Consider the following 22,095-nt stretch of genomic DNA (forward strand, 5'->3'; position numbering starts at 1 on the left):
CAGGGGGGGTGCGGGTATTGTCATGCCCATTTTGGGCAGCCCTCACCCTAACACGAATAAAAACAAAAATCCCTGGTTTCGAGTGGGCTTTCTGCCCCCCCAACTGGAATATTTGCGGGTGGGTGGTGGGGTTATTGGCATGCCTGTTTTGGGAGGCCCCCACCCCTGATTCAAATTAGCTAAAAAAAATCCCTGCCATCTAGTTCACTTTTTGCCCCCCCCCCCCACACAGGCAGATTTGCGGCAGAAAGGCAGTAATTTTGGTGGGGGGGCATTGGCATGCCTGTTTTGGGCAGCCCTCCCCCTAATTAAAATTTCCCCCACGGGCCCCATCTGCTCCCCAGGTGGGGCAGAAAGGCTGATCTAGTGGCAGGGGAGGGGGCATTGGAATGCCTGTTTTGGGCAACCCCCACTCTAAAAACAAGTTGCCAAAATAAAATCCCTGCCGTTTAGTGGGCTTTCTGCCCCATCCGGAGGGGCACAAAGATTGAAAGAGTAGGGGCACAAAGATTGAATTTGCCCAAATTGTTTTGCGGGGAGCAAAGGCCCTTGCCCAAGGGGCCGCTCCCCCCTCCCTGGTGTCTAGTGGGTGGATTCCTGCTTGGAGATTGTCCTCTCCCGTCTTTCTACGTGCCCAGGGGGCTGAGATAGCCGTCTGAGCACGTAGGAACCGAAACTGAAATGAGCCTTTAGGCTCATTTCAGTTTTCGTTTCTGTGAAATGACGTCAGTTTGACGTGCGCGCTGATCGTCATTTCACAGAAACGGGGGGGCCTCGGGAGCTGGGGAAGCTCTTCCCCAACTCCCGAGGCTTTGGAGGTGTAAATGAAACCCCTCTGCTGCCTGCACCAGAGGGATTTCATGGTCAAAGGCGTCGGATGCGCGGGAGCCGTCCGACGCACAGTAGCACTTGTGCGTCGTACGGCTCCCGGGCGTCCGACGCATAGAAGGGGTTAAACAGGAGTTTATTCACGTTTCGTTCACGTCTCATTTCAACAGGTCGCTTACATGCTGATTGGATGGACTGTTGGTTTTCTGATCCCCATTGATTAATGGGATTTGTCGTTTTTCATAATGTTAAATATGGCTTCTGTTGAATAAAATGAAGAAAGTAAAAGCGTAAGCTAGGCTTTCCTGTTTTCTGGAAAATCCTGGTGGGGTTTTTTCAGTGTTTTCAAGTGATTACAATACCTTAAAAAAACTGTTGTTATCAGTAGTTACATATTTCCGCGCCACTAAAAACAACAGAAAAAGTGTTTTTCCGGTGTTTATGGAATGTTTTGCTTTTATTATTGCTTGCTTTCTGCACTGATAGAACATGGTATACAGACAGTATTGTATAGTGTATATGAGGTCCAAATAGATTTTTGCAAATTAAACTTATTGTAGTACACCTTACAATACTTCTTCTGTGAGTCTTTGGTCATGTGCGCTTGCTCTTTCCTTCCCATGTAAACTTCTGTGAAAAGGCCCTTTCCACATTGCCACTTGAGACGGGCAACACCAAAACAGCCAGTACACAATTTGTTAACTCTGGCCACTGACACAGCTTTCAATGCCAATACTTGTGCACTTGATTGCATTTTTCAGGGCAGGTTCTGCAACATTTGCATTGAGCTGGGCACTTATGCCCTCTGAGTTATTGAAGCGGTCAAAAATGAAGCAGCACTTTTGAAACTACGTAAGAAATTCCCCTTTACTGAAGGGATCTAGAACTTGTACAGAGTACCACAGTGATATTTTATTGACTTCAAATGCCATTGGTGGTGAAGGGACATTTTATGCATCATTGCAAGCCATTTCTCATACATTGTAAAATAAACGTTCCTGAATTGCTCTTTAACATTGCTTTGCTTGCCAAGTGGCAAGCACTCTAACATTGAACATGTTGCAGTGCCAAAGTCAGTAAAGGTGTCGCCCAACCTACTCTCAAGGAGATGTTTCACATCTACACCAATTATGCTGAACACTTGGCAGAAACAGGTTCTTTCAGACTCTAGTTTTTTTTATTATATCCACTACAGCCGTTATGTTTTCCTGTAAAAATCTTATAATGCAGTAGAGTGTACTTTTTCACATCACTATCAATATGCGACCAAAGATCCTCACATTTCTTGCGTTCATCACTCAGCAAAAATTCTTTAAACGGTTGTTATATGGATAATATAGCATTCATAGCCCCTTGGACTGAGAACCATCAGCTGAGGGACACAGTTGGGATGACTCTTTCTTTGATATCACACAAAGCACAAAATAATAAATATTTACGTTTTAGTTCCTGTGCATAAAAAAACTGTGCACCAGAATGGACTAAAAAGTCAATAGCATCCCTCATTAACTCTGCTGATTGTGTAAAGATGCTTTCAGCATACCATCTAACAAGTGGCAAGGATCTCCTAAAGGGAATCACTTCAGCTCAGGTATCAATGTTGACAGGTCATCACACAACTTTTTCATATATCTAACTGAATCACTGCAAATACAAACAATATCACTCCAATCTTTGTTGAACTTGGAAAGAACCTTTTTTTGCAGAGCATTCTAAGTGACACTGCATTCCATGTTTTCCAAAAGTCTGGTCCCATGTTTTCAACACTATCCCAGATGCTTGGTGATAGCGCTCTTTATACATATATTGGTCACTGTACCTTGCATTGAATGTTTAAAGCCTGAGGTGTTGGTAATTCATCTACTATCAATACTGACCCACTAGAAACTGTGGGCTGATGTATTAAGGGTTTTTACCCATTCTCTGTGGGAAAATGTTTTGACACATATTAGGAAAGATTCTTATGAAACCAGCCATTTTACCGATCAGTGAAAGAATCAAACGCTGGCAAAATATCAAATACGATTTTGATCTTTCCTGATTCTCTACAGTTTATAAAATAATTAAACCAGACCTAAAACATGCTTCTAAACCCTGCATCTTTAGACCAAAGACCACAAAACTAAAAAAAGCAAAAGGAAGAAGAAACAATGTTTTAGTGGCATCCCTAAACAACAAAACTCAAGCAGAATAATGTTAGCCCAGTCTTTCTTACTGCTAGCTTGTATAACAAAGTTACATTGTTTTGGCCCCTACAGGAAGAAAAAAAATGACTCTTTCACTCTCTTTTTCCTTTCTTTGAATGGCATTTAGTTTGTGGTTGCGCAGGTGTTTTTTCAGTGTTTATATGTTTTCGCTGGTGAAGGCTATTTCTCTTTCAGTGGGGTTTTATCAGTTATTATAGGTATAGACCTAAAACCCCACAGCCTAAGCGTAACCCATGCCTCCGGTGCCGACATAGAATAACAAATATATGCCTAAAACAAGCCAGACCTATTGGCTTTGTGGGTGCTTTGTTAGCAGTTTGAGATCAATGAGTAACCACCGTGATTTTGTTTTAAATAATGAAAATTGGTTATTACAAATGGTACATATGTGTGCACTGGAGAGAGGCCTAGAATTGGATGAGTATGTTGTCTGAACGCTGTTATGACCACATGACTCATACTGCCTTTAGCCGTAGCTCCAGAGCTCTCATTCATGCCCTATTATAAACACCCTCCCGTAACCAGAACTCACTCAGACACTTAAATGCTCTCAGCTCACATGTACTATGCAGAAACTGGAAAACCTAGTAACTGAGCCTTTTAGAGCTGAGAATTCTTGGCTTTGTCAATACTCAATCAATCAATCTGGGTTTTGTGAAGGGCGCTACTCAACCGTCGGGGTCTCAAGGTTCGGGGGGTGAGAGCAGCTAATTTGGAGTCATTCGTAGAGCCAGGTCTTGAGGTCCTTTCTGAACTGGTGCAGTCAGGCTTCGTCGGAGGCGAAGGGGGAGTTTGTTCAAGGTCTTGGAGGCGAGGTCCGAGAAGAATCTTCCACCTGCTCCGGTCCTGTAGACACAAGGGGCGGTGGCTAAGGCGAGGTCGACTGATCGAAGGTTTCTCTTGGCGGTTTGGAAGGAGATTCGGTTGTTAAGGTATTGAGCAGTTTGAAGGTTATTCGTCTTTCAATGGGGAGCCAGTGGAGGTCGCGGAGGTGTTCAGTGATGTGGTTGTGTCGTGGAATATCAAGGATAAGTCTGGCTGCAGCATTCTGGATGGTCTGTAGTTTGCAGAGGAGTTTTTTTGTTGATTCCGGCGTAGAGGGTTTTGCCGTAGTCCAGTCTGATGAGTGTGTGGGTGACAGTTTTCCTGGAGTCGGGGGGGATCCACTTTAACGTCTTGCGAAGTACTTAGCCAAGTTAATTCTAATTACAGTACTGAACTGCACAAAAGCAAAGAGTTTGCAAATGTTTACAAATTCAAAGTCTTTACTTTGGTAAAATATTTAATGTACATACAGTAACATATTGCTAAAACCATTAGCAAAGCCAGTAGGTCCCAAAGATGAGACCTTTTGCCTTTCCCAATGCTTGTTTTTAAATGCATCCTTTCTTTCAAACAGGCCAGGCCTTTCTCCTTGCCCCTTCTGCTGTGGTACAACTTCACACCCCTGGAGTCTTGACTGCACCAGCAGTCCTTGCCACTGCTGCGGGCGGCGCAGAGGTTCCCAGCCACGGTTTGAATGTGCTAGCACCTACAGGCAATGCTGCAACAACTGGCAAAGCGCCAACAGTTCCGCCCATCATGCAAACTGCAGTGCGGAATGCCTGCACTGATGTAAGTTTACCCAATTGTATGCTTTGTTCCCAGGTTTTCAAATCCCTGCACAATCTTATAAATGATCACTTTGGTCCAGTATTTCTCTTTAATGTAAAACTGTATATAGCCCTTCAAAGTGTTCTGCAGATATGATTTTGGCATTTATAAATGTGAGTTTGCTTTTTACTTTGCACCTGAGAGCAGACTTACTGTGCTACAGTGTATTGGTGACTGTTATATTTGTTATGCGACAATTTTGTTTTGCTAGACAGATTGTCATATTGATTTTTAAGCAAAAAAGTACTCGTTTTCTGTTGTGAGCCTCCAAACTTCTCCAATATGTTAACACCAATCAAAGGTAAGTTCCAGCGGCAACAGTACTCCAGGTGAGAGAACATGCAATCAAGCACGTATTGGCAAAGCCAATAGGGCCTTGCCTTTGCTACTATGGATTCAGACATGTTGACTTTGCATTTTGTTTTTCCCAATTTGCTTCTGTGCACACATGCATGGCAACCATCTTGTAATGGTGTTACATAAACACAAACGTAATTCTATTACTTGAGGACTGTATTATGTGGACACACATGGACTTTCGTCATTTTGCCCATTTTGGAATAGATTTGTTTTTCCAATGCTTGCAAAGAAATTTAACAGTGATAGGCAAAGTCAAGAGTTGAAGTCTGAGAGCTGGAGGTAGAGATAAACACATCAGAATGGTGACAAGGTTGTCACACAGGACTTCTTAAATCCCCATGTAACTTTCTTCCAAAAAATGCTTCTTGGGTGCTCTGCTCACATGTTTTACCACTGTAGATCCTGGCTGCCTTTGCTGTTTCTGGTCACCAGTAACTGTAGTACACATATGATCGAAAAGGCTTCTAACTCCACCAAGGAACTTTCAGGTGGTCACCAAGCTCACCTCCACCCCCGAGAACAATGTGACAACTCATAGACAACAGTTCTGCGACACCCTAGCCTTTACCTTTAAAGAAATCTTCAATACATTTGATAACTCTGATCATTTTTTAAAATTTTTTTTTATTTTGGAGATTTATAGAGCGCATGGCTGCCCGGAGGCGTCCCAGGGCTATCTGAAATCCACTATGAGCTCCAGAGGTGGGGTCAGGAGGGGAGAAGACGAAGTCAGGGGAACAGCCATGTCTTCAAGGATTTGCGGAATGACAGGAAATTAGGTTGGGCCCGAAGGTCCAGTGGAAGAATGTTCCACATCTTGGACGCCTGAAATGAGAACTGCCGGCCTCCAAAGCGTGTTTTCTTAATCTTGGGTATTTTGGTCAGATGGGCGTTGGTTGAGCGTAGAGTTCTGTTAGTCGTATAGGGAGTCACAAGATTTTTCAGGACCGGCGGAGCTTTTCCATGCAGGATTTTGTGGGTTAGGCACATGGCCTTGAAATGCACCCTTTGCTCCACCGGGAGCCAATGGAGTTCTTTGAGTGCAGGTTTGGCCGAACACCATTTTTTTGTGCCTGTAAGAATTCGGGCGGCCGCATTTTGCACCACCTGTAACCTAGCTATGACTTTTTTTGGGGAACCAAGATATAAGGCGTTGCCATAGTCAAGTCTAGACTGTACAAGACCCTGAATGAGCAGTTTCCTCGACTGGAAAGGGAGGAGTGGGAGGATCTTACGGATGGTGCGGAGCAAGCCAAAGCATGTACCTGCGGTTTTCTTAGCCTGCGTATTGAGGGTAAGTTTGTCATCCAGCCAGATCCCCAGGCTTTTGATATCAGTTTTAGGGGTTGGTGGTGGGCCCATACTGGGAGGCCATAGAGACTCTGAGCGAAAGTGGGCCTGGTTGCCCAATACCATTAGCTCAGTTTTGTCCCCGTTGAGCTTTAAGTGGGAGTCGCTCATCCAGCTGACTATATTCTCCAGGCAGGAGTATAGATCGATGGTGGGAGATTCGGACTGGCTAAGGGAAACGACCAGCTGTGTGTCGTCCGCGTAGGTCAGGAGTTTAATGCCATAGGGGACGACAATTTGTTCAAGAGGTGCCATGTATACGTTGAAGAGTGTAGGGCTCAATGAAGAGCCCTGAGGCACTCCGCAACGTATCGGGGTTTCCCTAGAAATGCAGTCTCCCTCCGCCACCTGAAAGGAGCGGTTGTGGAGAAAGGATTTTAGCCATTCGAGGGCCATCCCCGTGATGGCGAGGTTTTCCAGGCGTTGGGCCAGAATGCTATGGTTAACGGTGTCGAATGCTGCACTGAGGTCCAGGAGGATCACTGCCACTGATCCTCCTGCATCGATGATTTTCCTAGTTTCTTCGACGACCGCTACCATCGCCGTTTCTGTTCCTTGGCCAGGGCGGAAACCGGTTTGAGAGGTTTTTAGCAGCTCATTGGACTCCAAGTGTTGAGAAAGCTGGGAGTTGATGTATTTTTCCGCCAGTTTGCTAATGCCTGGAAGAAGTGATATCGGTCTAAAGTTAGCCAAGTTATCCGGGTCGAGGTTAGGTTTTTTTATAAGTGCCTTCACCACCGCTTTTTTCCAGCTTATGGGCACAGTTCCGGATTCAAAAGAGGCATTAAGTAGGTTGGTCATGAGTGGTAGGATGCTCGGGGCAGCCTGCTTCAGATGTCTCACCGGGGCTGGGTCATGAGGTGATCCACTTTTAAGGGCTTCTAGTAGAGAACCAAGGGTTTCCGCGTTGATAGGATGGAACTTGCTTAGTTCATTGTCTCTGTTCTGGTGTTGGGAGGAGGAACGGAGGGAGGGGTCTATCGGGGAAAGAGGCGGAAGTTGTTTAACCCCTTCAGTGCTAATGACAAGGGTAACTCGTCATGGAGTTTCCATTGATTTCAATGGAAATTACATTGAGGGGCCAGAGGGGCCTTAGCAGCCAAGTGGTTAAGTATTGTTTGTATTTTTGAGTCGAAGAAGTTGGCTAACTCATTACAGTATTCAGGTGATGGATCGCGCGTAGCTGGAGGGGTGGGGGGTTTTAGAAGTTTTTTCATGGTTAGAAACGTCTCCCTTGATGAATTTGTTGCGTTACTGATTTTTTCACTATAAAAGGAGATTTGTGCGTTTTTAAGAGCTTTTTTATAATTCAGAATCATCAGTCTATAGTTGTTTAGGTCGAGCTGACGTTAGCATTCATGCGAAGCATGAATGCTGTCAGCTCGACAACTAATGTGATCCGTTTTTAGGAGAGTGGACACCAAAGTGTTACGAGCGTTTTCAGTGCCGGATTTCACCTCGGGAGCGCGCAGCATTGTCTGCAGTGGCAGTGTCAGTTTCGCTTTTTTATTACTTTTGTTTTTCCCGAGGCTGGCTGAGGCTGGCTTGGAATGAACAGGCTTGCCCCCGCGCATGCGCAGAGTAACTCACAGCCCTTGCTTTTACAGACGCAGGCAGGCAGCCCCCACCCCTCTGCATGCACGCACGCACGCACACGCAGGCGAGCGCATGCACACGCAGGCACACACATACAGGCACACAGACACTCGCTCACACACACACACCCCCTCCCCCACAGTCACACGCACGCACACATACATACAAAGCCCGCCCGCCCGCACATGCTTTCCCCGCGCCCCCCCCTTCCCCGCGCCCCCCGCCTCCCCCTTCCCCGCGCCCCCCGCCTCCCCCTTCCCCGCTCAGCAACGCACTCACCGGCTTCCTTCGTGCGGCGTCTCTCCTCAGCTGCAGGGCCCGGCAGCAGGACTCTTCTTACCTCCTTCTGCACCGGGGCGCAGGGTAGGCTCCTGCCTGCTCCGGTGCTCCAAACACGGCGGCTCCGTCCAATCGCGGCTCTTCCGTGGGAGGCGGGGTAGGCTCCCGCCCTCCTACTTCCTGTTTCCTGTTGACGCGCCGGCCTGCCTGACTTCCTGGTCGCAGGCCGGCAGAGTGACGGCAGTGATTTGCGGTATGTATTTAGTTAGTTATTTATGCATTTTTATATAGCGCGGACTTTACCCGAAGGCGCTATTTATTTATTTATTTTTTTGGGACGCTACCTTTTTATTTAGTTTTAAACATTGATGGCTGAATTTTATGGCACTGTACTTCTGAAGTCCCCTCGAGTTTGGTTACAATACTTTCTATCCAAGCCGATAGCGTAAGGCGTTTGGATATGTACTGATCCTGGACCCCATATCTGAACCGAGTCATCACATAATTCATAAACCGATCGAGCACTCGAAATCAAGACACGGCCCTTTTTTACACCCTTTTTAGTTGAAGTCATTTACTTTGTCCATTACCTCATAAACCGGCTTTAATAATGTTACCGCTCTTTAGGGGCTAACATGCAGAAACCCTGCAGCCTTTCGGGGGGATCCTATTCAGCCCAAGCTCATTACATATCTGCGAGGCATGCTTTATACTCAAGAGCCTCGGGGCCTCTTCGCATTCTGCAGGGGGGGCATCATTTTGCGCTCCGCCACAGCAGGCTGCCTCTCTGTGCCCGTTCTGCATTGGCGAAGGCTTGTACCCCAGCTCTCAGGCAATTCACGGGTGCTCGGACAACGGCTTTTTAACTAATTTAAATGATAAGGTTTGCGGCTATCACTTGTTTGTTTAATATTACGGGCATGTGGGTTGTGTGATGCTGCATAAACAGATGCGTTTGGAGTTTATTTACCGATCCGCTATGGAGGGGCTTTTCTTTAATCTGTTGGTGGCTGTTTTTTTTTTTTTATTTATATTGCGTCTTCATGTACACATGATGTTTGACTTTTTTGAGCAATTCGTTACGTTGGGCTTTTGTATAATTTGATACTAGCTGTTATTTTATTTATATTGCGTCTCCCGATGGTTGTGTGATGCTGCATAAACAGATGCGTTTGGAGTTTATTTACCGATCCGCTATGGAGGGGCTTTTCTTTAATCTGTTGGTGGCTGTTTTTTTTTTTTTTAATTTATATTGCGTCTTCATGTACACATGATGTTTGACTTTTTTGAGCAATTCGTTACGTTGGGCTTTTGTATAATTTGATACTAGCTGTTATTTTATTTATATTGCGTCTCCCGATGCTGTGTTTGCCTGCCCCGCCAGCTCTCCAAGGTTGCTATTTGTTTCTTTCCCATCTGCGTACATCACTTGCGGGATACAGGTAAATCTGCATTCTAGAGTTGCCTTTATTGTTTTGAGGCCGGGCGCAGGGGCTGCTCCGATGTTATCAAGGCTGCTATCCCACTGCTAAGGCGGTGCTGCACTCACTGCCTTGTTTATATTTGTTTTAGTTCCGTGATGCTCCGATCTTTGCCCCTTCCGAGTGGAGCTTCCGAGTGGAGCTTCCGAGTGGAGCTTCCGAGTGGAGCTTCCGAGTGGAGCTTCAGAGTGGAGCTTCCGAGTGGAGCTTCAGAGTGCAGAGTGGAGCTTCAGAGTGGAGCTTCAGAGTGGAGCTTCAGAGTGCAGAGTGGAGCTTCAGAGTGGAGCTTCAGAGTGGAGCTTCAGAGTGGAGCTTCAGAGTGGAGCTTCAGAGTGGAGCTTCAGAGTGCAGAGTGGAGCTTCAGAGTGGAGCTTCAGAGTGGAGCTTCAGAGTGGAGCTTCAGAGTGCAGAGTGGAGCTTCAGAGTGGAGCTTCAGAGTGGAGCTTCAGAGTGGAGCTTCAGAGTGGAGCTTCAGAATGGAGCTTCAGAGTGGAGCTTCAGAGTGCAGAGTGGAGCTTCAGAGTGGAGCTTCAGAGTGGAGCTTCAGAGTGCAGAGTGGAGCTTCAGAGTGGAGCTTCAGAGTGGAGCTTCAGAGTGGAGCTTCAGAGTGGAGCTTCAGAGTGCAGAGTGAAGCTTCAGAGTGGAGCTTCAGAGTGGAGCTTCAGAGTGGAGCTTCAGAGTGGAGCTTCAGAGTGGAGCTTCAGAGTGGAGCTTCAGAGTGCAGAGTGGAGCTTCAGAGTGCAGAGTGGAGCTTCAGAGTGCAGAGTGGAGCTTCAGAGTGCAGAGTGGAGCTTCAGAGTGGAGCTTCAGAGTGGAGCTTCAGAGTGGAGCTTCAGAGTGCAGAGTGGAGCTTCAGAGTGGAGCTTCAGAGTGGAGCTTCAGAGTGCAGAGTGGAGCTTCAGAGTGGAGCTTCAGAGTGGAGCTTCAGAGTGCAGAGTGGAGCTTCAGAGTGGAGCTTCAGAGTGGAGCTTCAGAGTGCAGAGTGGAGCTTCAGAGTGGAGCTTCAGAGTGGAGCTTCAGAGTGGAGCTTCAGAGTGGAGCTTCAGAGTGGAGCTTCAGAGTGCAGAGTGGAGCTTCAGAGTGGAGCTTCAGAGTGGAGCTTCAGAGTGGAGCTTCAGAGTGGAGCTTCAGAGTGCAGAGTGAAGCTTCAGAGTGGAGCTTCAGAGTGGAGCTTCAGAGCGGAGCTTCAGAGTGGAGCTTCAGAGTGGAGCTTCAGAGTGGAGCTTCAGAGTGCAGAGTGGAGCTTCAGAGTGCAGAGTGGAGCTTCAGAGTGCAGAGTGGAGCTTCAGAGTGCAGAGTGGAGCTTCAGAGTGGAGCTTCAGAGTGGAGCTTCAGAGTGGAGCTTCAGAGTGCAGAGTGGAGCTTCAGAGTGGAGCTTCAGAGTGGAGCTTCAGAGTGGAGCTTCAGAGTGCAGAGTGGAGCTTCAGAGTGCAGAGTGGAGCTTCAGAGTGCAGCTTCAGAGTGGAGCTTCAGAGTGGAGCTTCAGAGTGGAGCTTCAGAGTGGAGCTTCAGAGTGGAGCTTCGGAGTGGAGCTTCAGAGTGGAGCTTCAGAGTGGAGCTTCAGAGTGGAGCTTCAGAGTGGAGCTTCGGAGTGGAGCTTCGGAGTGGAGCTTCGGAGTGGAGCTTCGGAGTGGAGCTTCGGAGTGGAGTGGAGCTTCAGAGTGGAGCTTCAGAGTGCAGAGTGGAGCTTCAGAGTGCAGAGTGGAGCTTCAGAGTGGAGCTTCAGAGTGCAGCTTCAGAGTGGAGCTTCAGAGTGGAGCTTCAGAGTGGAGCTTCAGAGTGGAGCTTCAGAGTGGAGCTTCGGAGTGGAGCTTCGGAGTGGAGCTTCAGAGTGCAGAGTGGAGCTTCAGAGTGGAGCTTCAGAGTGCAGAGTGGAGCTTCAGAGTGCAGAGTGGAGCTTCAGAGTGGAGCTTCAGAGTGCAGAGTGGAGCTTCAGAGTGGAGCTTCAGAGTGCAGAGTGGAGCTTCAGAGTGGAGCTTCAGAGTGGAGCTTCAGAGTGGAGCTTCAGAGTGGAGCTTCGGAGTGGAGCTTCGGAGTGGAGCTTCAGAGTGGAGCTTCAGAGTGGAGAGTGGAGATTCAGAGTGGAGATTCAGAGTGGAGAGTGGAGCTTCAGAGTGGAGCTTCAGAGTGGAGCTTCAGAGTGGAGCTTCAGAGTGGAGCTTCAGAGTGGAGCTTCAGAGTGGAGCTTCAGAGTGGAGCTTCAGAGTGCAGAGTGGAGCTTCAGAGTGCAGAGTGGAGCTTCAGAGTGTCAAGAGCAATGCCAATAGCTCTAACTTTAACAAAGGCAAAACCATTGCATTGTAAATGCTTGTTATTTTACCGAATCACATGCTCATGCTGCTGCCTGGTTTGTCTACATGCACACAGGCAGAATCACTCGGTACAAAATGGCTCCTGTTCACTCGTCAGTACGGTCTTGCGCCGCCCCACCTTCCCCCTGCCAAATACATTCATTCCAAATACTGCTTATTTTCATATCAGACTGACTTCTCACATCTGGGATAGCAGGGGCACCTTCCACAGTGATTAGTGCTTCACAAAAAATAATTCTCGGCTAGCGCTCAGAAGCCTTGAAGCTTTGATTGAATGACACTGCAGTTTGATGCCCCGCTCGTTTTTTGATGCTATGCGTTCCAGACACTGATTTTATTAAGACTCACTTGGAGCTCTAAACTGTCACTTGATCTTTCTTTGGGTCATTTCGTTTGCCCGGAAGGACTAACATATCTGTGAAACCCTCTTCTTTTATAGTTTGAGCATCGTCTTCGTTTAGCAGGATAACATTATACATTTGAAAATACAAATATCCGGGAAGAGCAGAGAGCAAATCTCCGCGATGTTGGGCATTCTCCTATCATAAAGGAAGCGTGTTGGTGGGACCTGTGGCATCTAACGCATCATTTAACCCTATATGCGTGGGCACCTACCACAATAATGTATAGGATGAGTTTGTTCCGTTCCCGTTTTTAATTTGATGTAAAACTCAAATCACTGCACACTCTCTACTACACACTCTCTACTACACACTCTCTACTACAGTCACTACTCTCTACTACACACTCCCTACTACAGTCACTACTCTCTACTACACTCTACTACACACTCTCTACTACACACTCTACTACACACTCTCTACTACAGTCACTACTCTCTGCTACGCACTCTACTCTCTACTACACACTCTACTACACACTCTCTACTACACACTCTACTACACACTCTCTACTACAGTCGCTACTCTCTACTACACACTGTACTACACACTCTACTACAGTCACTACTCTCTACTACACACTACTACCCACTCTCTACTACAGTCACTACTCTCTACTACACACTCACTACACACTCACTACTACAGCCACTACTCTCTTCGACACACTCTATACTAGACACTCTCTACTACACACTATCTACTACAGTCACAACTCTCTACTACACACTGTACTACACACTCTACTACAGTCACTACTCTCTACTACACACTACTACACACTCTCTACTACAGTCACTACTCTCTACTACACACTCTACTACACACTCACTACACACTCACTACTACAGCCACTACTCTCTTCGACACACTCTATACTAGACACTCTCTACTACACACTATCTACTACAGTCACTACTTACTACACTCTCTACTACACACTCTACTACACACTCTACTACACACTCTACTACACACTCTACTACACACTCTACTACACACTCTACATTACACACTCTACATTACACACTCTACATTACACACTCTACATTACATACTCTACATTACACACTCTCTACTACACACTCTCTACTACACACTCTACACTACACACTCTACTACACTCTACTACACACTCTGCTACACACACGCTCTACTACACACTCTACTACACACCCTCTACTACTCTCTACTACTCTACTACACATTCTCTACTACTCTACTACACACTCACTACTTTCTACTACACTCTACTACAGACTCTCCACTCTCTACTCCACACTCTCTACTCCACACTCTCTACTTCAATCTCTCTACCTCAATCTCTCTAATTCAATCTCTCTACCTCAATCTCTCTACTTCAATCTCTCTACTTCAATCTCTCTACTTCAATCTCTCTACTTCAATCTCTCTACTTCACATTCTGTATTACACACTCTCTACTACACACTCACTACTCTCTACTACACACTCTCTACTACACACTCTACTACACTCCCTACTACACATTCTCCTACACACTCTACTACACACTCTACTACACACTCACCACTCTACTACACACTCACCACTCTACTACACACTCACTAGTCTCTACTGCTCACTCTCTACTACACACTCTCTACTACACACTCTCTACTACACACTCTCTACTACACACTCTCTACTACACACTCACTAGTCTCTACTACACACTCACTACTCTCTACTACACACTCACTACTCTCTACTACACACTCTACTACTCACTTACTACTCTCTACTCACTCTCTACTACTCACTACTACTCTCTCTACTACTCACTATTACTCTCTACTACTCTCTCTACTACTCACTCTCTACTACTCACTCTCTACTGCTCATGACAATGCCATTTATTTATCTGTTTCCAAAACCAACACATAAATAAAACATTTGTCATTTACAATGCCAAAAGCGCTAACTTTTGCAAAGGCGAGACCGTTGCATTGTAAATGCTTGTTTTGCTGATGGGATTAAAGTCTTTCCTCCAAACTCTTTCTGCTCTCTTGCAGGCTTTCTTTAAGATGCGTATTTCCTGGGTAAACCATGGAGAGGTTGCTTTAGTCCTTGGTTTACGATGAGGTTTTTTTGGGAGAGCTATGTCTAGAGAATTGGTGATCCAGGATGAAAATTCACTATCAGCAAGGTCAATGGATGAGCTAAGGGTTGGGACTGTATCCTCGAGGGCTTGTTTCCATTTGTCATAGTCCAATTTCGCCCAGGGTCGAGATGGTCTACCAGGTGCTTGGGTTTGCGGCGGTTTGGGGTAAGTGCGCCAGCTGAAAGGAATAAGTAGGTGATCGGACCACGGCACAGGGATAGGGGGCCTGGTCACGAGGTCCGGAAAATTACAAAATATGGGGTCGAGCAAGTGCCCCCGGTTGTGGGTGGGAAGGGAGTTCTGAAGGTGCATTTGGTGGACTGCCAAATCTTGAATCAGTTCTGAGGCCGTGTTATCACTGCTGTCTTCTATATGGACATTAAAGTCCCCTAAAATGAGGAAGTTGGTCCGAGCGCTAGATGTGACCAAGGAGCATTCCAGGAGGGAGTTAACAAATTTTCCCATGCTACCAGGGGGACGGTAAATAAGGAATCCAGATAGAGAGGAGCAAGGGGAGATTTGCAGGGTAAAGTGAACGTTTTCACAGTCTAGCAGTGGACTGTCAAGGAATCGGCATGGCATTGAGTCCTTGGAGATGACAGCGATGCCTCCGCCTCTGCCCTTGGGACGGTTAAGGTGTTGGATACCGAATCCTGGGGGAAGGGCTTGGACTATGTCGGCGTCTGAATCAGGCGTCAGCCATGTTTCTGTAAGGAACAGTATTTCTAGGTTATGGTCTTCAATGAGCATATTTATTTCAAGGGCGTATTTGGGCAGTGATCTGCAATTGATCATTGCCATGTTTATAGTTGTCTGGGTGGGGGCGTCATTGATAGAGGGAGAGTATTTGAAGGAGCAGTACGGACAGTGGGTAAGGCGAGAGTCTCCTCTCAGTGCTTGGGAACATGACGATGGGACGGACCTGTTGAGGTAGCGTAGGGCATCCCCTGAGGAGGTAGACCTTACCTCGGTCCTCTTGCCTGGCTCCTGGCGTGTACTGGCGCGGACGGGCGCAGACGGGCTTGCCTTAGGCGCTCCCGCTGCGCTCGTCCGCTGCGCTTGCGTGGAAGGCACATTTGAGGAGAGAAGGGGTGGGCGTGGCCTGTCCGGTGGGCGTGGCCTCGCGCCTGGCGATGGCGGCGCCTGTCGATCCCCAAAGCAGCGCTAAATCCGCTGTGAGTGGGGTGAATGCTTGTCAGCTGGCTCAACAAGTGCTCAGGGTAGGAAATAGAATTTATTTAAAAGAAGTAACACAAATGTAACAGTTTTAAAAATCGGCGATTATTTCCTCCGGCTTTCCGCCTCAGAGGTAGTGTTTCAGAAGGGCGCGCTTGCTATCAGCGCTTCTTTATAGGCGGAAGGGGTGGGCGTGGCCTGTCCGGTGGGCGTGGCCTCGCGCCTGGCGATGGCGGCGCCTGTCGATCCCCAAAGCAGCGCTAAATCCGCTGTGAGTGGGGTGAATGCTTGTCAGCTGGCTTAACAAGTGCTCAGGGTAGGAAATAGAATTTATTTAAAAGAAGTAACACAAATGTAACAGTTTTAAAAATCGGCGATTATTTCCTCCGGCTTTCCGCCTCAGAGGTAGTGTTTCAGAAGGGCGCGCTTGCTATCAGCGCTTCTTTATAGGCGGAAGGGGTGGGCGTGGCCTGTCCGGTGGGCGTGGCCTCGCGCCTGGCGATGGCGGCGCCTGTCGATCTCCAAAGCAGCGCTAAATCCGCTGTGAGTGGGGTGAATGCTTGTCAGCTGGCTCAACAAGTGCTCAGGGTAGGAAATAGAATTTATTTAAAAGAAGTAACACAAATGTAACAGTTTTAAAAATCGGCGATTATTTCCTCCGGCTTTCCGCCTCAGAGGTACTGTTTCAGAAGGGCACGCTTGCTATCAGCGCTTCTTTATAGGCGGAAGGGGTGGGCGTGGCCTGTCCGGTGGGCGTGGCCTCGCGCCTGGCGATGGCGGCGCCTGTCGATCCCCAAAGCAGCGCTAAATCCGCTGTGAGTGGGGTGAATGCTTGTCAGCTGGCTCAACAAGTGCTCAGGGTAGGAAATAGAATTTATTTAAAAGAAGTAACACAAATGTAACAGTTTTAAAAATCGGCGATTATTTCCTCTGGCTTTCCGCCTCAGAGGTAGTGTTTCAGAAGGGCGCGCTTGCTATCAGCGCTTCTTTATAGGCGGAAGGGGTGGGCGTGGCCTGTCCGGTGGGCGTGGCCTAGCGCCTGGCGATGGCGGCACCTGTCGATCCCCAAAGCAGCGCTAAATCCGCTGTGAGTGGGGTGAATGCTTGTCAGCTGGCTCAACAAGTGCTCAGGGTAGGAAATAGAATTTATTTAAAAGAAGTAACACAAATGTAACAGTTTTAAAAATCGGCGATTATTTCCTCCGGCTTTACGCCTCAGAGGTAGTGTTTCAGAAGGGCGCGCTTGCTATCAGCGCTTCTTTATAGGCGGAAGGGGGGGACGTGGCCTGTCCGGTGGGCGTGGCCTCGCGCCTGGCGATGGCGGCGCCTGTCGATCCCCAAAGCAGCGCTAAATCCGCTGTGAGTGGGGTGAATGCTTGTCAGCTGGCTCAACAAGTGCTCAGGGTAGGAAATAGAATTTATTTAAAAGAAGTAACACAAATGTAACAGTTTTAAAAATCGGCTTTCAATGAGCATATAACTCATTTGGAGCAAGATGACCTCCCTTTCTGTGAATTCTCCCCCACTTCTCCCAGTCAAGTGTCCTCCCTCCTGGTGGGAGCTAAATCAGGATCCCCCCAAGATACTCAAGCTAGCACCACACGTGATCACCGCCAATCTCTGTCATTTTTAATACAATGTTTTCAGCAGCTATGTTTCCATCCCTCCCCTAATAAAAAAAGCCTAATCTTAGCTCAACAGGTCCAAATAACTACTGCCCTATATTACGCCTTCCCCTTCCTACTAAAATTGGCGAGAAAATCATGAATTCAGAACTTTCTAAATATATTCAAGACAGCCACATTTTTTACCCAATCCAGTTCGGGTTCAGACCAGGGCACAGTACAGAAACTGACCTAATAAAGGCCACTCTAGATTGAGGGGGATCTGCTGCCCTCATTCTTCTTGACGCTTTCGATATAGTGGATCATAAGACTTTGATCCACTGTTTAGCTGCAGTAGGGATCAAGGATAAGGCTCTGTTCCTGCTAACCTCCTTTCTCTCCGACAGGACTCAAACTCTGGCCTGTTGGCAAATATGAATCCTCACCTTTTACTTTGCCATGCAGGGTCCCACAGGAATCCTCGCTGAGTCCTACTCTTTTTTAATATTTACGCTTCCAAACTGTCTCCTCTTACCAAAGATTTTAACCTTTCATCTTAAAGCCTATGCTGACGACCCCCAGTTGGTAGTCACAGCCTTCAACAATGAACCTTCTGGACCTATATGTTTCCAAGGTTGCATTACAGCAGACAGCCTCTGGATGAGCAAACATTGCTTAAAACTTAACTCTGAAAAAACTGAGGTAGTACTATTTGGGAATCTCGCTTCTTCCTGGTCGCCAACCTTGTGTCCGGATGAGCTTTGCCCCCACCCATGCCTGTGTCCAAATGATGGGCGTCTTTATCGACAATAAACTTAACCTCTGAGCCCAGGTCTCTGCAGTGGTCTCCTCCTCTTAATACACCCTCAGGATGATCAGGAAGATTCTGCCATATATTCCTGATAAATCCTGGAAAAACTGGATCATGGCATTAGCCCTCTCAAAGTTGGACTACTGCAATGGCCTTTATGTGAACCTACAAAAAAACATGCTAGTAGAGTTCAATTAGTTCAGAACACCGCAGCTAGAATAATCTTGGATCTCCCCCGGTACCTGAAATCTGTATTGGCCCCCTGGTACGTAGTCAGGTCAAATTCAAGGCCCTCTGCATGGCTCATAAAGATCTGCACCACTCAAGACCAGAGTTCTTAAGTCACTCGTTCCAGTGGTACATCCCCAACAGACCCTTAACATAAGTGTTTTAGAACCTGCAGAACGCAGGTTCTAAAACACTTATGATCCCCCAGAGACACGAAAGCCAACTAGGGAGGTAGGAACTTTGTTGTAAGTACAGCTGAACTGTAAGTACAGCTAAACTGTGAACAGCCTTCCTGTCCACATCAGAGGCATTTCATCCCATCTGGCATTTAGTGAGGAGTTCAAGACGCTCCAACTTCTGCGTGTTCAAGTCAGCCAACGACAAGGCACCCATTGGTAATTGTGCACTTTAAACATTACCTTCACATAACACTAATAGAGCTCTTGACCTGATTGAAATTTCTGGATTAAGGGCTCCATGCCCCCCTCCCCCCCTTGTATCCCTGTAACCCAGGCCTGCCAAGTATCACGCATCAGGCGTGACTCTAACGCATTCGCACTGAAATGCATTGTCACGCATATGAAATGAATACCACTATTTCACTCTGCTTTACCAGCGCTGAGACTGGGTAAGCCAGGCTGCTAGCGCCCGCACTGATGCCTGTGACACATGTACACGGCTCTGCTGCTCCCGCTGCTACCAGCACAGGCCCAGTTACAGTGGTGGGGTGTGAACTTATGTCCTGGTCCTGAAAGGAAGTGTCTGCGCGCGATTCACCAGTTTCCGGCAGGCTTGAGGGCTGGTGGTTCATGTGTGCGCCAGTACCGCGCTACAGTGTATCAACACACTCGAAAAACGCGGCCGGGATAACTTTTACGTCACTTTCAGTGCCCATTGGCGATATACTTTTATAATAAGGCGGTGCCGCAAGCGGGCAGCATTTAAAGTTTAGCTGCAGTGTGCACGCTGCTTGCACTACCGCAGGGGTGGTATCATGGATACCATAGCTGGGCCGGGCCCTCTCAGGCTTACCCTACCCGCATCATTGCCGGCTAACTCACATTCGCCGTCGAGACTCTGCTGCCTGGCAGCCTGTAGCAGAGGGAGCTGCTGGCTTGTAACTTCAACTCATCCCGCGGTGCGGATCTTCTCTGACTGAATCAATGCTGTGTAATATAGATTTGAGCCAGGGGCGTAACAAATGCCCCCGCAGCCCCTGCGGTGCGGGGGGACCCCCACACTTACCCATACTGGACGGGGCCCCGTCCTCAGCCCCTACTGATGTAAGTGTGAGGGGCCCCTTCAGCACATCGTGCAGGGGGGGGGGGGGCCCTCACGTTTTGTTAGGCCTCTGGCAGCTGCTGGGGCCTGAATATTTTAAAGTTTCCTCACAGGCTTGGTTTAAACATTACCTCTACACGTCTGCCTCGCCACTTAGATGAGCAATTCAATTTCAGTGGCAGAACACGGTGCAAAATGCACAATGAGAGATAAACCTTGGTGAGTGCACGGGGGAGGATGTTCCCATGTGAGTGCACAAGGAGGGGTGTGCCTCTGTGAGTGAGTAGCGGTAAACACAGCTCTGTGGGTTCAGCTCCTGATGCTCTTTCAACACCCAGAAAGGTGCGGCACAGGTACTGATACTGCGGGCGCTACCAATGGACAATGGATGGTGGTGGCGGGGTGGTGGGAGTGAACGAACAGAGTGAGTTGTAACATGCCTGCATGTGGTTCACAAGCTGTGCTGGACTCAGAGCGCTAGGGGATGACATGCACCCTCCCAGGCAACGAGGGTCCTTTCTGCTCTAAAGCCTCACTTGGACTCGGTGCACATTCAATCTCTCGCCTCTCTGCCAAAGCCGCAAACATGTGTTCCAAGCAGTGCAAGCTGTGCTTCCAACCTGCCTCTAGAACCGCAGCGAGACTTTCACCTCATCCTAAGGGGGCCGAGGAGGTCGCCATGTGGTGATCGAAGTTCAAGTTGTGGGAAAACTAGTTTTTACCTGTCTTTTTTGCTATTATGCTGATTTTTTACATTTGTATTAAGAACTCCGATGTCACATTTGGATGTGCAGTTGGGAGCGGGTGGGCGGAAGGTTGGTTAGATGGTTGGATGGATGGATGGATGAATGGATGGATATTGAGTGAAAGGATGTATTTTGGCGAGGTGGGTGGATTTGTGCGTGGCGGGATGATATGGGACGGTGGATGGGTATTGGGTGAGTGGCTGAATATACGTGTGGACAGATGGAGCAGGGTAGGTTGCTGGATGATTAAATGGATTCATTGGATGGGTGGTTGGATAGTAGATAGAAGGGCAATTGGACTGCTGGGTGGATGGCTAATTGCCCGGGAGAAGCCGGCTCGCATGAACCCTATTGTGAAAAACAAAGGATCCAACCTGTATCTTTCATTGGTATGGCTGTCTGTGGGCTATAGTTGCTGAGCAATGTGAGGGAGGAACGTATGTGCGTTGACGGAATCTGGGGTCAACTAGTGTACTTTTGATGATAGAAATATTCCAGCACAGTCTCTTCTCACCAAGATTAACTGCAGCTCATTAGATGGGGTGCATAGTTGACTACTTCTAGATATATAAAATGATTTGAATTATGTTTTGAACAGCCTAATCCATGTCAAACTTTGTACCATATATTTTCTCCTATATATTCTCCAATCTTTTCTCCTATGTCTATACTTGTCTATGTAATTATGGAACCTTTAACTCACTGATCTTCATGTGAAGCGCTCGGATACCTCTGGGTCTAGCCAGCGCTATATAAAACTTTGCAAATAAATAAATACCCATGTGAGTGCAGGGCGAGATGGGTGCCTATGTGAGCAGAGAGTGAGTGATGTCAGTGTGTGTGTGTGTGTGTGTGTGTGTGTGTGTGTGTGTGTGTAGGGTGAGTGGTGCGCCTGTGTGAGAACTGGGTGGGTGGTGTGCCCACACAAGTGCAAAGTGGTAGGCGTGCTCGCTTAAGTAGGGGGTGAGTCATGTGAGTTCATGGGGAGTGTGTGACTGTGTGAATGCAGGGTGAGAGGCACATCTGTCTGAATGCATGGAAAGAGGAGGGGCTGGGTGAATGCAGAGTAAGAGACATGCCTGTGTGTAACGGAGTAGCCAGAGAATTAAAATATCCTGCCACTTCGAACCAATGCTCTGATGGCACCAAGCAAGCGCAGCAAGTGAGTCCAAAACACCCTAAAAGTTCTCCTATGACTCTTTCATCCAACCATCTATTCATTCATCCTTTCACCCTCTCATCCACCTTCTGCTATCAATCATTTCACCTTTATATTCTGTCATCCATTCATTATTTCATCCAACTTTCAATCGTTCACCATTCCATCCATTGGCCATTTTACTTATCCTCTAAGACTTTCATTGACTCTACCATATTTTCACCCTTCCTCAGATTTCCATTTACTCTGCCATCCATCCTCTAAAATTTACCTTTACTCTGTCATCCTTTCATCCACCCATGTATCTATCCTCTCACTTACTTATCCTCTCACATAGCAAATGTATTTGTAAAGCACATGTTCATGCAGAAGGGTATCTTGGCGTTGAATAACAGATGTTTATTGTTACCCAACTCAATGGTATTCATTTTATCGACCCCCGAAGGACGAAAGTCTGACTGGACCCGCCGGGAGTTGAATATGATACTGTGAAGTCAAACA

The 22,095-nt window shown here is 47.4% G+C and overlaps 1 protein-coding gene across 3 annotated transcripts in view; it reads left to right on the forward strand.

The window, feature by feature from the left end:
- The window catches only part of ATF6 (activating transcription factor 6), a 1,455,481-nt gene that overhangs the window by 639,507 nt on the left and 793,879 nt on the right, over positions 1 to 22,095 (forward strand). For all 3 annotated transcript variants that reach the window (XM_078686796.1, XM_078686788.1, XM_078686804.1), the window contains one exon: positions 4,435 to 4,649. In XM_078686796.1, the coding sequence (XP_078542922.1) occupies positions 4,435 to 4,649 (215 nt within the window). The remainder of the gene's footprint in view (positions 1 to 4,434; positions 4,650 to 22,095) is intronic.

This window comes from Lissotriton helveticus, chromosome 1_1 (genome assembly GCF_964261635.1).
Source record: "Lissotriton helveticus chromosome 1_1, aLisHel1.1, whole genome shotgun sequence".
Taxonomy (NCBI): Eukaryota; Metazoa; Chordata; class Amphibia; order Caudata; family Salamandridae; genus Lissotriton; species Lissotriton helveticus.